Below are 14,931 nucleotides of genomic sequence, written 5' to 3' on the forward strand. Positions count from 1 at the left end.
AGGGGATTATTTTGTATATTGCACAATAGCATTATGGGTCACTGAAAAAAAGGGTGGAGATATTTCAGATGATAAAAAAATTAAAAAAAAAAAACAAAAAAAAAACAATCTTTGTATTCATGTTGGTTTCACGCATCAAAACTATTTTTAAAAAGTTGGGTAATCACCAAGTACAAACATTTAATATATATATATATATATATATATATATATATATAATGTTTATCCTCTCTATTTTACTATTTTATCATCACATTACAAAAATGGGCTTTCTGCACGTTGGCTATACCACTGATTTAGCAGACAAAAGTTTTTAAATAGCCTATTAATAATATTTTAAAACAACATTTCTTCATTGCTTTGTCCCCCAGAATAAGATTATGCTAAACAACTTATTTTTAAAATTCCCTTTTATCAGCCATTTAATGATTTAAAAAATCTCCAGAGTTAAACCATCACACATTTGTTTTTACTTTAATCCGCACAAAATCACATTTCCAGTTGATTTTTAATTCACAGAGTGAAAACATCATAGGCTCCGATGTATAATATATTCAGGTCACTTTATGAATTGCGTTTTGAATAAAAATAGATCCAGACAAAATAAAGAGCGACACGTCATTGACCCTTATGCAGACGGTGAAGCCCATTAGCGCTCAGGATCGATGCAAACCCATCTGACATAATCCACAGACGGTTGCTGTCAGCCAGGGCTTTGAGATACATGAACTCGCTGACTGTTGCGCCGCGCGTGTTCACAGCTGCGCATTCGCCGCGCTCACAATCATTTGATTTCGCGACATTCCGAGTCCGCTATCACCTTTCCATCTGTTAATTTAATTACTACCCATCTTGTCCCCAAAATATTGCATTAACATGTCTCCATATCTAAAACACGACCCTTTCTGCACCGGACTTCGGTTTATAGCACACACATCTCTCGAAAACATGAAATAACTACCTGTTATGATGTCGCGCGTTTGGCTGTCTACGTGTGAAAACAAACCAGTCGCTTTGCAGAGCAATAAAAATACGTTTGACTCAATAATGACATTTCTAATAGTTAAACGCAGGCGTCTAATGGGCTTTTGAATTTGAGAAGATTATATTTACAAAATCTCTGACTCACCAGCCCCAGCTGTGTTCTCGTCTTTCTAACCCAAAACAGCAGTGTTACAGGCAGCATTTATGTTGTACATAAACAATTTAGCGATCTCACGCGAGCAGCAATCTCCGGCTTCGTCATTTGAATAAAACTGCAATCGGTTTGATTCATTTAACGCTCGCAGCCCTCGGCCATCACTTTCTGAATGGACAAATAGACTCAACTGTCACTCTCGCGCACGATGCCGTCTGCTGCGGTTGTACCGACTAAATGTAAAGGCGGACGAGGATGTGGTGTTTTACCTCTATAGTGCGTTGTCTGCTCCCGTTGACCCTCGTGTGTGTGTGTGTTATGTGTTCTTGTTGCTCTTGGTGGGCTCTCGCGCAGCGCGGTTAGATACTGTCAAATCTGCTTCTGTCGCGCACATACGCGCGTATATGCGCGCGTACACGCATAGCATCGGATAAGATTTGAATCGAATGGGAGGGGTGGACTAGAGCGCGAGAGCGGCTGTGTGTCAGCACATCTGGATGGCTTGACAACAGATATCTATGAAATGTTTGAGACTGATTGAGATTAATGCTTCTTCACCTATTATCGTTTTGCTGCAGTTCTCTATGTAGACATAATGCTCTACTAGAGGAACGCTTCAGAAACTTCAGACTGGAGCAGACAGTGTTTATAAGGAAGGGGGGTCGAAGAAGAAATAGGACTTGTTGCTACACATCTTGACAGTGTTCTTCTGAACATTCAAAGGTAATAATGGGTCAGACAATCGCAGCAGCAGGTCTAATGAGCTATCAAGAATGTGGACGTACTTTTTATTAATAATAAATTATAGCTATTGTGGACTTTGGTCCTTAATGTGGATCTTAACACAAATAACCGCATTTAGGAACCCCAATAGCAACAATCAGACATGTCAAAGTAATACAGTTTACTAGTATAGCTATAGCAACCAATTTAGCATAGCCTACTAGACATTTATTTGGTGTAGCAGGAAGTGTAAGAGAAAATAGACTTTTTACACCACTGATATTTGCACAGTGAAATACAGCTATCTGACTTCACCAAGCTCCACTATTGACCAACCAACACCAAAACCATTCTTAAATCTAAGTTTAACATTTCATTAAACAATAGCATGTCTCTCTATTTCTGCATCTTGTTCCAAACATAAATAAATAAACAAATAATTATTTAATAATTATAATAATAAACACTTTTATAAACTTAGCTAAATTCACACTTACTTTAACAAATGTACGATTACTCAGCAAATAGTCCCCAGATTGAATGCTAGGAACCAAAAATCCCCTGCCCATTTAATGCCTGCACGAGAGAAAAAAAAGGTGTGTAGTTTCAACATGAATGGATGAAATAAACTTCAATTTTACACATTTAAGTGATTTGCACACAATGAAATTAAGTCGTAATAAGATGTTCAAGAATGGTGTAGGAGTAAGTGAGAAAACTGTGTTTGAGTGCTTTACACCCTTGGTTTTTTTTTTCTGTCCCATATTTCTCCAACACATTAGCCATGGCCAAAAGCATCTCTTGCCATTTAACAACCACTCTCAACTCTCAAAACGAAAATAGAATATATACACAATGAAATACATGCTGTTCTGAGACCAGTTGAACCACTGCTATCATGTTTGATTAAAATCATGAGGGCAGTGCAACAACAAATTCGATGTGAACTCTCTGTAAACTGCTGTTATCTCCCCTGACGTCTCTTATGTGATTGTAGCCTATAGTCGTTAAAATGAACAGTCACATTAATTTTATGATCTTTTTGTACCATCAATTCTTGTTTTGCATCTACATCCATCACCATAATAAGCTCTAATGGCTATTAGCTCCTAGGCACTCTTTCACATCCATAATACTATAAATAGATGCTAATTTTCTGTCATAAGAAATAAAATTGCCACAAATTGACGTGTGCTTTCATGTTTAATACACACCTGAGTGGCATCTAACTGCCGGTCTGAGTCGATTTACATTCACATCGCGCTGCAGCCAACAAACCAGGGACTTAGAAATTATTTTCATTTAAATTCAAGTAGGCTATGTTACAAGAGCGTTTATTATGCTTTACTAACATTAATGTTCTGAAGACAGAAAATAGAATAAATTAACCACTAAATACAGTAGTAGCAAAGAGTATTTCCTTAATTCTGAATCACAGTTTATATGCACAAATATCAATCAATATTCCACTTATTATGGAAAGCTACTAGGCTACCAGTAGATAGAACAAATGAAAAAAAAAAGTTTGTTCCCCATAACAAGTTATAGGCCTAGTTAAGGTATCATAGATTGAATAGCCTAATCAATATGTGTATTTTCAGCATGTTAAAAAATTTACCAATTAAGAATGACTAACTTTAGAATTAAGTGAAGGGAGGTTTGAAAAATCCCAAAAAATGCTTCAAAAACAGATAATAATTGTCAAGTTACTATCTTAAAGGCTGTATAGGCTAAAGTTAGTGAGTAAGGGGCACCCCCACAAACTACAGACCGAGTCATTATTTTGGATCCTATAGCTTTCTGCTGCCACCCAGCGGTGTAAATTAAAACTCACTGTCTGTCTAATGCTATTGGACCCAATTAAATATCTTCAAGGTCACCAGGGGCGCAACTACCCAGTTTCAGAGGGGTATGCAGCAACAATTTTAGCGCGCCCCCCCCCCCCCCCCCAAAAAAAAAAAAAAAAAAAGGAAAAATAAATGTAATGTTAGTGTGCTGAGTAATAAGTGAGTAGGAAGAAATGAGAGCTAACATAAAAAAATAAGTGCAAAATTGTCACTTATTAACACAATTAAACTATAGCTACTCCACCTTGATGATCCCCCCTAACAAAACTATAAGCTCCATTGTAACACCAATACCAGTGTTTCTCACAGGATTTTAGGTAAAACTGTGGTAGGTGGACCTCTGTTTCTCTATGGGGGTTCGGGGGCATGCTCCCCCGTAAGAAAATTTTTTGTTCTGTAATGTTAAATTCAGCAGTCTGGTGCACTTTGAGAGTTCAAAATTAAAAGCTCCAACCCATAGTCAGGGTGCAAATTAAACAAAGAAAAATTTGAACCTCTTTTAGTTAGTGTCTGTCTACATTACACTACTACATAATAATAGTTATAATATTAATTCCATGATAGTAATAGCCATAAAGACTATTGTAAAACAAATGCACAGAAAAATAAAGGAAACTTTCATAATTAGTTTTGCACTAATTTCTATACTTGATAAGCGCATAATGACATGTTTCATGGGCCAGTGTGTCAGAAAAAAAAAACTAAAGCTGACTTTTTTTGACCAATGCATTACACCAGCACAGCGCCGCCAATTAAGCAAAAAACAAAACAAAAACAAACAACAAACAAATGTATGAGTTTTGTTGGCCGTTAAGACAAATAAATTAAAAAAGGATTAAATGTATTGGCTGAAAAGCACGTCGGCCCAGCGGGAATCTCCCGGTAGTCCCGATGGCCACCGAGATATAGATAGCCTACATGCCTGGATGTCACATTTTAAATCCTACCTGTTGGCTTTCAGCAATGCATGCAGTTATTTCAATTTACATGCCATCTCCTTTTCTCTCTTTCTTTTTCTATTTGTAGCCCCACAGCATTTTGTTTTATCCATCTTTTTCGACGACAACGCACTACTTGTACCTCACTACCTGCTCGCTCAGCGCTCACGGCGCCCCCGCCCGCTCGCGATATTACCCGCCCCCCTTCTCCATGAGGGCGCCTACTCTAGCCTGGCTGTTAGTCCTCTAAAATTTTATATAACATTGAAGGAATGCAGAAATGGCACAACGGCAGCTACATATAGAAATACAAAATAGCATATATATAATTTTTTTTTTTTTTTTTACCATCGCTTTGGCGCCCCCCATTGTGCTGCGCCCCTATGCGCCGCATATAGCGCATACCCACCCTATATTCAGCGTCGATGTAGTAAAACACCACATCCCGCGTCTTAAAATAAAGTTGGCTACTTTTGAGATGTGGGGCAAACTAGTTAAAGAACTTAAAGTAGAGATTTTTTTTCAACCGTGCTATGAGCAATCAATAGGCTAGTTGGTGTGTGGGATCAAAGAGATGCATCTGAACACGGATCTCACAGAGAAAGAGTTTCGTGATTCCCGGAGTGCTGCCGTGCCCCTCGAGGTACGTCACCCTTCGCATATCCACGCGCACTTAAACCACTGCAGAGGAAGCACATCCTACCGTGCGTTGCCGTGCGCAGGCAGAAGCACGACCGGGGCTCGGTGATGCAGATGCAGGCTACACTTGCGAACAACATTCACTCTTAAATGTAGTAGCCTATAGCTTATACAAAATGTTTAATCATCAGACGGTTCATGCAAAATAATTGTTTCACCGTTTATCGGTTGCCATGGAAACGCGTCCAGTGAGATGAAAGTTGCCTCAGTCAGATGACGGATGGATGGATCGATATATAGAACAATATATAGAAAAATAAAAAAATAGATAGATACAAAAATTGATATATAGAAAACCAATTAGAAAGACAGACACACAGAAAGACAGATATAGATGGTATACCAGACATACAACCAGACCAGGCATATATATATATATAAAGAGAGAGAGAGAGAGAGAGAGAGAGAGAGAGAGAGGAGAGAGAGAGAGAGAGAGAGAGAGAGAGAGAGAGAGAGAGAGAGAGAGAGAGAGAGAGAGAGAGAGAGAGAGACTATTCCTATTCACTGCTATTTACGTCATTCTCATTTACTAGACATGAAACAATGAGCCTCTTTGATCTTCTTCAGTGAAAGAAACGCGTTTTTATCTGAATGTGTGAGTGTTCTTGATAAAAATGTGATTACACATGTACAATTATTGAAACATACATTTGTACCATGCATATTTCCAGTAAAATATGCATCTGTACCGTTTTTTTTTTTTTTTTTTTTTTATTCTTCGCAAGGTGAGTGAAAATAAGTATTTAAAATGTGTGGATTTCTGTCTCAAAGGAACTGAATACTAATCATGCAAAAGAGCACGACTGGAACAGGATTATAATTTTAACAACAGTGCACAGGGGAACTGCACAAGCAGAAACTGCTAATTGGTTCAACAGTTGAGGAATATTATCTAAAGATCAGTGAATCGTTTAGAACAATTCCCAATGGACTCCTCAACAGAGTGAACAACAGCCCTTTTGCATTGACTAGAGATCAGCTTTGCCATCTCCTCAGTAATTGTAAGATAAAGATAAGGCTAAGGGTGCTAATTCCAGAGCAAAATAACCAAGTGGTGGAGCTGTTTTAGAGAATTAATAGATGAGTCCTCTGATAAAAATGGTGTGTTCAAGTCCTCCAGGGAAATTTGGGAAAAAGTTGGGAAGTCGTGTTCATGAAATGAGTCTCTTTCGATGGAGCATAATGTCAATGTACCAACACCAAAATATAGCAATGTAACTCTATTTTTCTATAAAATGAAGAACAAAGAATGTGCGTAGTGTTTTGTGGTTTTGTTTTTAATTCATTTAAGAAGCCACTGTAAACTTTATTGTTACATATTATATTGGTATATTACAATGATATTTTGTGTGCAGGCAATTAGCTACTTAATAAAAAATAAAATACCTGGCAATGTCACTGCTACTGTGGTATTCTGCCATGTTTCTCACTGACACTCCCCCAACTCGTACAGATGTGGTCTCAAAGACAATCCAGAGCTTTATTTACAACTTTGAGGTGAAATGTGCGCTCGACTTGTATATACGATCTTTCCGACATGACTTGAACTCACCAAAAGTTGCTGTGAAATCTATGGAGAAAATAGAAAAATAAACAGACTTCCAAATGGAAAAACAACTAGACAGAAGAATATTCCCCTCAAAGCAAAATAAATGATGGATTGACAGCTGACAATAGGTTCCAAAAATATGCAGAAAGTCTTGTCATCGTATAATGCAAAGTTGTTTTTAAATTGTATTTATTTATTGAAAATAAATGATTTGGATACAAATCCTTGGGTATAAATACATATTTTAAAAAATAAAATCAAATAAAAACCTCATCAATTTTGTGTAATCATGTCATTACGCTATTAATCAAGGGTTTGTTCACCCAAAAATGTCGCAAAAATTATGTCATTTATAACTCACTTCATCTTCGGAACACATTTTAATATATTTTAGATTTACTTTGAGAGTAAATCTCTTTCAATCCATCCATTGAAAATGTATGTACGGTATACTGTCCTTGTACAGAAAGGTAATAAAGACATCATCAAAGTAGTCCATGTGACATCAGTGGGTTAGTTAGAATGTTTTGAAGCAACGAAAATACATTTTGACGCTGCTGACGTAAGACGCTGATGATGTGTATCTGGTGTGGCCGAGCTTCGTTTACAGTCTGAGGGAGACGCACGCTGAAAATGAAACAATCTTCGCAAACATGTCTAAGGATTTCCACACAGAGGAAGACACGAATACACGGATACATTCGAGGAAGCCCGAATACACGGGCACACCAGATACACATCAGCAGCATCACGTCATTAGCGTCACTGAACGCAGATCGACAACAGAACCCAAAGACAATACAATGCTGAATAAAGTCGTAGTTTTTGTTATTTTTGGACCAAAAATGTATTTTCGATGCTTCAAAACATTCTAACCAACCCACTAATGTCACATGGACTACTTTGATGATGTCTTTATTACCTTTCTGTACAAGGACAGTATACCGTACATACATTTTCAATGGAGGGACAGAAAGCTCTCGGACTAAATCTTAAACTGTGTTCCGAAGATACATGGAGGTCTTACGGGCTTGAAACGACATGAGGGTGAGTCATTAATAACATCATTTTCATTTATGGGTGAACTAACCCTTTTAAGATATCCGTTTTAGGATCACTAACTCCTCCCCTGCTACTACTCACAAATCTTGCAGGTAAAAATACTTGATAACTGCTTATCATCATTTTGTAAAATTCAACTAAACAATGTTTAAAAAAAGTAAAATCGCTCACTAAGCCCTACTATCTTTTCTTTCTGGCTGGCTTTTGCCTCATCTGACCCGCTATCCACCTCTGCCTTCCTCTATCATCTTCACACATTCCGTAAATACACAATTGCCCAAACCCCTGCTGTCTCCCTCTTAGGGCTAATATGAAATGACATGCTCTCATCAGTCAGAGAGGCTTTGGGTGAAAGTGGTGGAAACGTCTATACTGAGTGGATGCTAACACTTGTCTTTGGCCCCCTTGGGATTACTCTTGCATGGGGACCTGCCTCTCACGCAAGCCAGCCGGACCCACTGGGCATGAGTTTATTGCTGCACACTAAAGCCCCATTGAGTGAAGAAGGGATCTTGACAAAAGAGAGGGATTGGATGGAAAAAGAAAGAAGAGGAATGATAAATAGCCTATAGGTATTATACTGCGATTATTAGATGGGAAAACTGACCCAGTTAGACTTATTAATGTAAGCTCTCTCTCTCACGCACACACACACACATACACACACATTGGGTTTCCCTGTTTTATGGGGACATACATTCCATAGACCTAATGATTTTTATACTGAACAAACTCTATCCCCAAATCCTAAATCTTCCATTCATTGACAACATTCGGTATTTTTACATTTTCAAAAAAGATCACTTAGTAATGATTTTATAAGATTTCGGATATTGCACCCATTTTCGCCTCCCTCTGGTGATGTATGCTTTTTTAAGTCATTAAGTCCATGTCCCCGCCCTGCATTTTTTCTTAACCTTCAAATGGTCTTCGTTCCCTGTTTACACTTCTGGGCTTCGGGGTCTATACGACCCCAACAATTGATTGAGTAATTGTACAAAAAATATACATTTTTAATCATGCAAATAATATATTTTTTTTTGTTTACTTCCCATCTATTCATTAACAGTGTTGTGCAAGTTACTTCCAAACTGTAATACATTAGATATTACTTGTTACTGTTATTTAAAAGTAATTCATTACCTTACAATATTACTGTCCCAGAATTGTAATGCGTTACATTACTCATGTATTACTTTTGAGTTACTTTCACCAAAATAACTAAGTAGAACTTAACTTTTGGGCTGTAACGATATGCAATATGAAACCGAAATCGCGATTCGCCACACGACTCAGATCAACGATCATATCCAATGCTGCCTTATCTTTAAATTAGGCTATTAGTATTATTTGAAGTTAAAATTATAAAATACGTAGACCTACACCACAAAACTAGTTGAGGATAAATTATTGAAAATTGGGGAAGTCCAGCATTATGGACATGACATTTGCAGTCAAAACTTGAAATAAAAATTCTCAGAAGATACATGTATTGAAACGTATAAAGGACTCCAGACATTAGACAAATATCAGTCTATGTTTTATTTTTAATATTAGGGAAAAGACACATTCATGCGTGACAAAAAAATGGCAAAATATATATTTTGTAATTCTGTTAATTACACTGCGTAATAATCGGATGAGGAAGGATTGGCTCTCCAGTCTCCATAGAACTTAAAATATTCATTTTATTTTAGTTTTCGTATTCGCATTTATGAGGAAAAAACAATGTTACAGACGCGACCGCTCTGAACTGGCACTAAAAGACTGCTTTAAATCTTTCACATAGTCTGTTGCCTTTAAGAAGTAAAAGCAGACAATTCACTGTAATACAACTGTAATACAAGCCTCACTGAACATGTAACGAGTAAAATATTACTGAAAATTGATTAGTAATGCCTTACACTACTGCGTTACAGCAAAAAGTAATATGTTACTGTAATGTATTACTTTTGTAATGCGTTACTCCCAACACTGTTCATTAATGCTGTGTTTTTGGAGATATAAAGTACTTTTGTATCCATATACCATTCTCAACTACACCATTAGCTTGCATATGAAATATCATTTTTTTTATGATACATTGGATTTATGCTCTAGAACTAGGCCTTCATTTCTGTGTAAAAATTTTCTGATTTATGCTGGATTTTTTTTTTGACACTTGAAGAAAATATATTTAGGGTTTTTTTTTTTTTCACATTTCCCATTTATTTCAATGTGGGGTCATATTGACCCCGAAGACCTGAAGTGTAAACATTTTTTTTAAATACTTTCAGAACAACCGAATCAAGACCAGTTTGTATAGATAGATAATGTATGATAAGAAAAAAAGGTCCATTCACTCCATTAATGATAAATGTAACGATAACCATACATTTCTAAGAATTCGGGAGTCCGCACCACATACTGTATAAATACAAAAGGCGAAAAATTAGGAGGAAAAGAAAAGGTCGAGCCTCTGTCTAGCAGACAGTCACCTTCTGAAGAAGATGACTACTTAAAAGCTTGAATGGAAACAGCTTTCTAGCTTTTTTACCATCTTTCTTGCATGTGACATTTTTGACAAATTTCACCCATGCTTAACTCATCATCAATCAATATGCACTACAATTAACTGCTATTATCCGCTCAATGCACTTTACAAACCTCAAAATTGTGGCATTTTGCAGTAACTAAGCTAAATCATGACATTTCATAGTCAATTCTTATGTAATTGACCTTTCTATTCAGTCGCCAGTAGTTTTGCATCACGGGTGCCATCGTTTAGTGCAGTATCTATCTATCTATCTATCTATCTATCTATCTATCTATCTATCTATCTATCTATCTATCTATCTATCTATCTATCTATCTATCTATCTATTTTATCTATCTTTATCTAGTTTGCTTTCAAATGTGTAAACCTCAAAAACAGTTTCTCATTGCCGTCTTGCCTTTTTTAACTTTGTGGTGGTGTGACTTGCTCCACCCACTCAAGAGATAAACATCAGTATCATTAAGACAGGAAGCAGAAAGAAGCCTGGAAGAAGCAGAGTGCTGCATTAAAGAGCCTCTCGCTGGAGACTGAAAACAGTTTGAAACTGGAGAGGGCTGCGACTGAGAAAATCTCAGTAAATAAAACCTTCACACTGCGAGTGTTTAAGCTGCTGCTCTCAAACAGACAGTGAATAGAAGCACAGTGGCATGCTCACAGCAGATAAATACATTTGATGAGGCAGTCACATGCACACATACTCGCGCACACAATGCTACAGCATCTGCTGACGAGTGAGTTCCAGCGTTTGGAAAGCGTCAGCAGGTTTTTGCGCGGTCGACACGGGTTCAGTAATAGTCTTCTCAGCTGAACGGAGGGATTGCAATGCATTTATTCAATCATCAATACAGTATCTTAGGACAACTTAAGCACTATATTGACATGCACTTGTTTATTTATATGGTCTAACAGAGAGTAAATTGTTGGCTGTAGCTGCTTACAAATAATAAGATAAACATAGCTAAGAAACAATTGGCAAATCCAGTTGATTTAAATGGATTTTAAAAAGACACATAAATAGGCCTGTCTATTCAGATACTAACCATGTGAGTGTGCATTGATTTAACTGCATTGCTAATTGGCAAATCATCAGGAAATATGTGTATATTGTGATCATGCAGAAAGATGTTGTGGATTAGTGTTGTAACAGTGCATGCATCCTTCTGAGAAAGGTGTGAGAGAGTGATGATGTAATAGCTTACCCACAATGCTGTGCAGAGAAGATGAATGGGGGAGTGAGAGTGAAGGGGATTGGTGGGAGCTCCCATCAATGAATAGACATTGCAGGGCCGATTCTCGACCAATGTTGAGACTTATTGTAATTCTGATCACGACTACTTATTCATAAGATTGTCTGTCAGGGAAAACGCAACGGAAAACAGCATTCCTTTAAACAGTTCAGTTCCCTCCCTTCTCACCTTGTCTCTATTTTCAGCACACAAACAAAAGCCACCTTCAATGTATTGTTTGTCTGTTCCTGTTCAGTTCCTTGTCCAGTTTTTCTTTTGGACGTCGTTGTGACTAACAGGTTTTTGTGAGGTATGAGAACAGACCCAAGTGTCACAGCAGGTAAAACCTGGCATTTACAGCTAGAAAACTAATTCTCATAACCATCTGCCAGTGTTTGCTATCAGGTGCACAATTCAAGGAAACGCGACTTTCTAAAAATAAACTTGTAAAGACATCTGTTGTTGGAGTATTTGAAAGTGTCCTCCTCATAGTGGGAGACGCACGCGCGCCCCTGAACACTCATCCTACCAACAAAGAAAGACAACAACTAAATTAGATATCTGAATCGACATGTTACATAATCATCAATTAAAAATATATAGCTACTTTTAGAATTTTAGGGTGCCAATATGTTGCGTAAAAACCTACAAAAACACATGAAAGTCATTAAAAGGGAGACACTTAACCACATAGACATGCGCAAAGTCACAAAGTGGACAGATTTTGTTACTTAAAACAGATGATAGTGGTGCTTTCCCTTTGTGTGAGCTGGACAGTTTGGTGTGGTCGGTAATCTTGGAGAAAAATGAGAAATAATTGAGTTGCTTTGCGCAAAGCGGCAGCAGTTGCCGCCGACAATGGGTCCGGTACCGGGGAATGACACAGGCTGAGACGCGCTTGTCTCTTGTAATTTATAGTGGGATTCGTGTTGTTGTCTGAACGTGTTTTATTATTAATATTCCGTCCACAGCATCTCTGATTCACAGACTCGATCATGACTGTTGTGAGGACTCTTGACGTCAGAGGGGAGAATCATCGCTGAGGTCCAATGGGGGGAATATCAAGCGAGGCAGAGCTATCGTCCTACCAACAGAATTAGCCATGTTAACCGACGGGCACCTCCACAGGACTTAACCCGCCAAAGAGGACGGTTTTACTCAACTACGTGAAACAAAGCGCATTTTAGTTCTTCTTTTTATGTTGTTCTCCGTCTCTTTCTGGGTCCTCCATCTCTCCTCTCATCTCCATCTCCTCTCGTATGACAGGCACGGACTGCGCGCGAGCTCAGGGGAGAAAAAGGCATTGCAGCTTCATGGCACTGAGGTACCGTATGCTGATGCGCTGATCTTTTGTATGAATATGTCTTAGTTAAACGTGTCATTGAATTGCAATAATTGATTTTCAACGGGCACCAGTGTATTTAAACAAATTGCCGGAGGCTTGACCTCTCCGAGTCCTTTGCAGTCTTTTCTTGGTCAGTTTAGCTATATATAGCCAGGTCGGTGAGGTGGAAATTTATGAATGAACGAGTTCAAATGTGTCTGCGTCTATGGCGTCAGAAAAAAGCGCATCATTGTGGATTCTGGAAGCATATACGCGATGCCTTCATGAGAGACCCGTGCACTGAGGTGGCGCGTCTTATTTTTAGACAATTACTAAAAATAGAAACAAAGTCAAGTGCGTGCGTTTCGTCGGGACTGGTGCTTGATTAATAGCCCTTTCCCAATGAAATGCACATGCAGCAGTAAATTAAGCTACACATATGGCATATTTACAGCTCGTCCGGATGCAATTTTCTACATTGTTTTGGTGGTGTTCAAAATGTGATAATTGCGCCTCGCAAGTGTTCAATGACTGTTTAATTACCAATTGACCACAAATCAACACTTTTCCAGCAATAATGACAGAATCAGAAAATTCCAGCTAATAACAAATTTTGTAAATGCACGTCACACTCAGCCTAGTAATTTTATTCACCTGTGTGATCGGGTTCAGGCATATTAATTTTGACCGGTATCCTATTCTAACTGCCTTTCCACTGACATACACATTCTCTCTTATCTTCACTACCGCACCCCTCTCTCTCTCTCTCTTTCACCCCCTCCCTCCCCCCACCATCAGCTATGATTCACTCTCTTGCAGCAGCAATGAGCAACCAACTTCAAAACACCTCTTCCCTCTCCACGGCGGGCACGTGGAATCTCCTGGATGTGCGGAACTCATCACCGGTGCGGACGGCAGAGCTGAGGCCTCTTCCCGTTAGCCCGTGGGACATTGCACTGTGTGTGACGGGCACGCTCATCTCCTGCGAGAATGCAATCGTGATTGCCATCCTCTTCTACACGCCCACCTTGAGAGCCCCCATGTTCATTCTGATAGGGAGCCTCGCGTTTGCGGACCTGCTCGCAGGACTTGGCCTCATTCTCAACTTCGTTTTCATCTATATGCTGAACAAAGAGTTCGCGACTCTGATCTCCGTCGGCTTGCTGATCGCCGCCTTCTCCGCTTCAGTGCTCAACATCCTGGCCATCACAGTGGATCGCTACTTGTCCCTGTACAACGCTCTGACTTACCACACGGAGCGCACGGTGACATTCACCTATGTCGTGGTGGTTCTCATCTGGCTGGTGTGCATCATCCTGGGCCTAATGCCAGTGCTCGGCTGGAACTGCCTCCGAGACGAGGCCAGCTGCAGTATCTGCCGGCCGGTCACCAAGAACAATGCTGTGGTGCTCGCTGTGACGTTCTTGCTGGTGTTCGCCCTCATGATGCAGCTTTACCTACAGATCTGTAAGATTGCCTTCCGCCATGCACAGCAAATCGCTGTCCAGCACCAGTTTATGGCCATTTCCACCACAAAAGGTGTCTCCACGCTCTCCGTCATTCTCTGCACCTTTGCCGCATGTTGGATGCCCTTCGCTATGTATTCGATCGTGGCAGACTCCAGCTACCCAATGATCTACACATATGCAACAGTGCTGCCGGCGACATGCAACTCGGTCATAAACCCAATCATATACGCTTACAGAAATCCGGACATCCAGAAATCCCTGTGGCTAGCCTGCTGCGGATGCGTGCCGTCCAACTTCTCCTTGCGGCCAAGGACATCGAGCGACGTATAGGTCGGACTACCTACGAGTTGTGTCTATCTCATATAACTGGTTTGTACCGTGTCAGTGTTAATGATATGATGTTTTCCCTTGATGGGATCC

At 39.2% G+C, this 14,931-nt stretch overlaps 2 protein-coding genes across 3 annotated transcripts in view; one reads left to right on the plus strand and one right to left on the minus strand.

Annotated features, from left to right (window-relative positions):
* Nucleotides 1-1,570, minus strand: part of LOC120462588 (diacylglycerol kinase delta) — a 101,978-nt gene extending 100,408 nt beyond the window's left edge. The window contains exon 1 of one of the 2 annotated variants that reach the window (XM_039651178.2): nt 1,408-1,570. The gene's annotated coding sequence lies outside the window, so the exon portion shown is untranslated. Of the gene's footprint in view, nt 1-1,129; nt 1,327-1,407 lie in introns of those variants that run through there. The other variant, XM_089129697.1, reaches the window with a different exon arrangement.
* Nucleotides 1,571-12,818: 11,248 nt separating this feature from the next.
* Nucleotides 12,819-14,931, plus strand: gpr185b (G protein-coupled receptor 185 b). The gene is made up of 2 exons (XM_039651165.2): nt 12,819-13,042; nt 13,841-14,931. Exon 2 carries the CDS (start codon nt 13,843-13,845, stop codon nt 14,839-14,841), a length of 999 nt encoding a protein of 332 aa, XP_039507099.1. The 5' UTR covers nt 12,819-13,042; nt 13,841-13,842; the 3' UTR covers nt 14,842-14,931.

Source organism: Pimephales promelas, chromosome 1 (genome assembly GCF_988280905.1).
Source record: "Pimephales promelas chromosome 1, fPimPro1.hap1.1, whole genome shotgun sequence".
Classification (NCBI taxonomy): domain Eukaryota; kingdom Metazoa; phylum Chordata; class Actinopteri; order Cypriniformes; family Leuciscidae; genus Pimephales; species Pimephales promelas.

What these genes read in the sequence shown, in the direction of transcription:
- gpr185b (XM_039651165.2), top strand. Translation starts at nt 13,843, where the DNA reads ATGATTCACTCTCTTGCAGCAGCAATGAGCAACCAACTTCAAAACACC.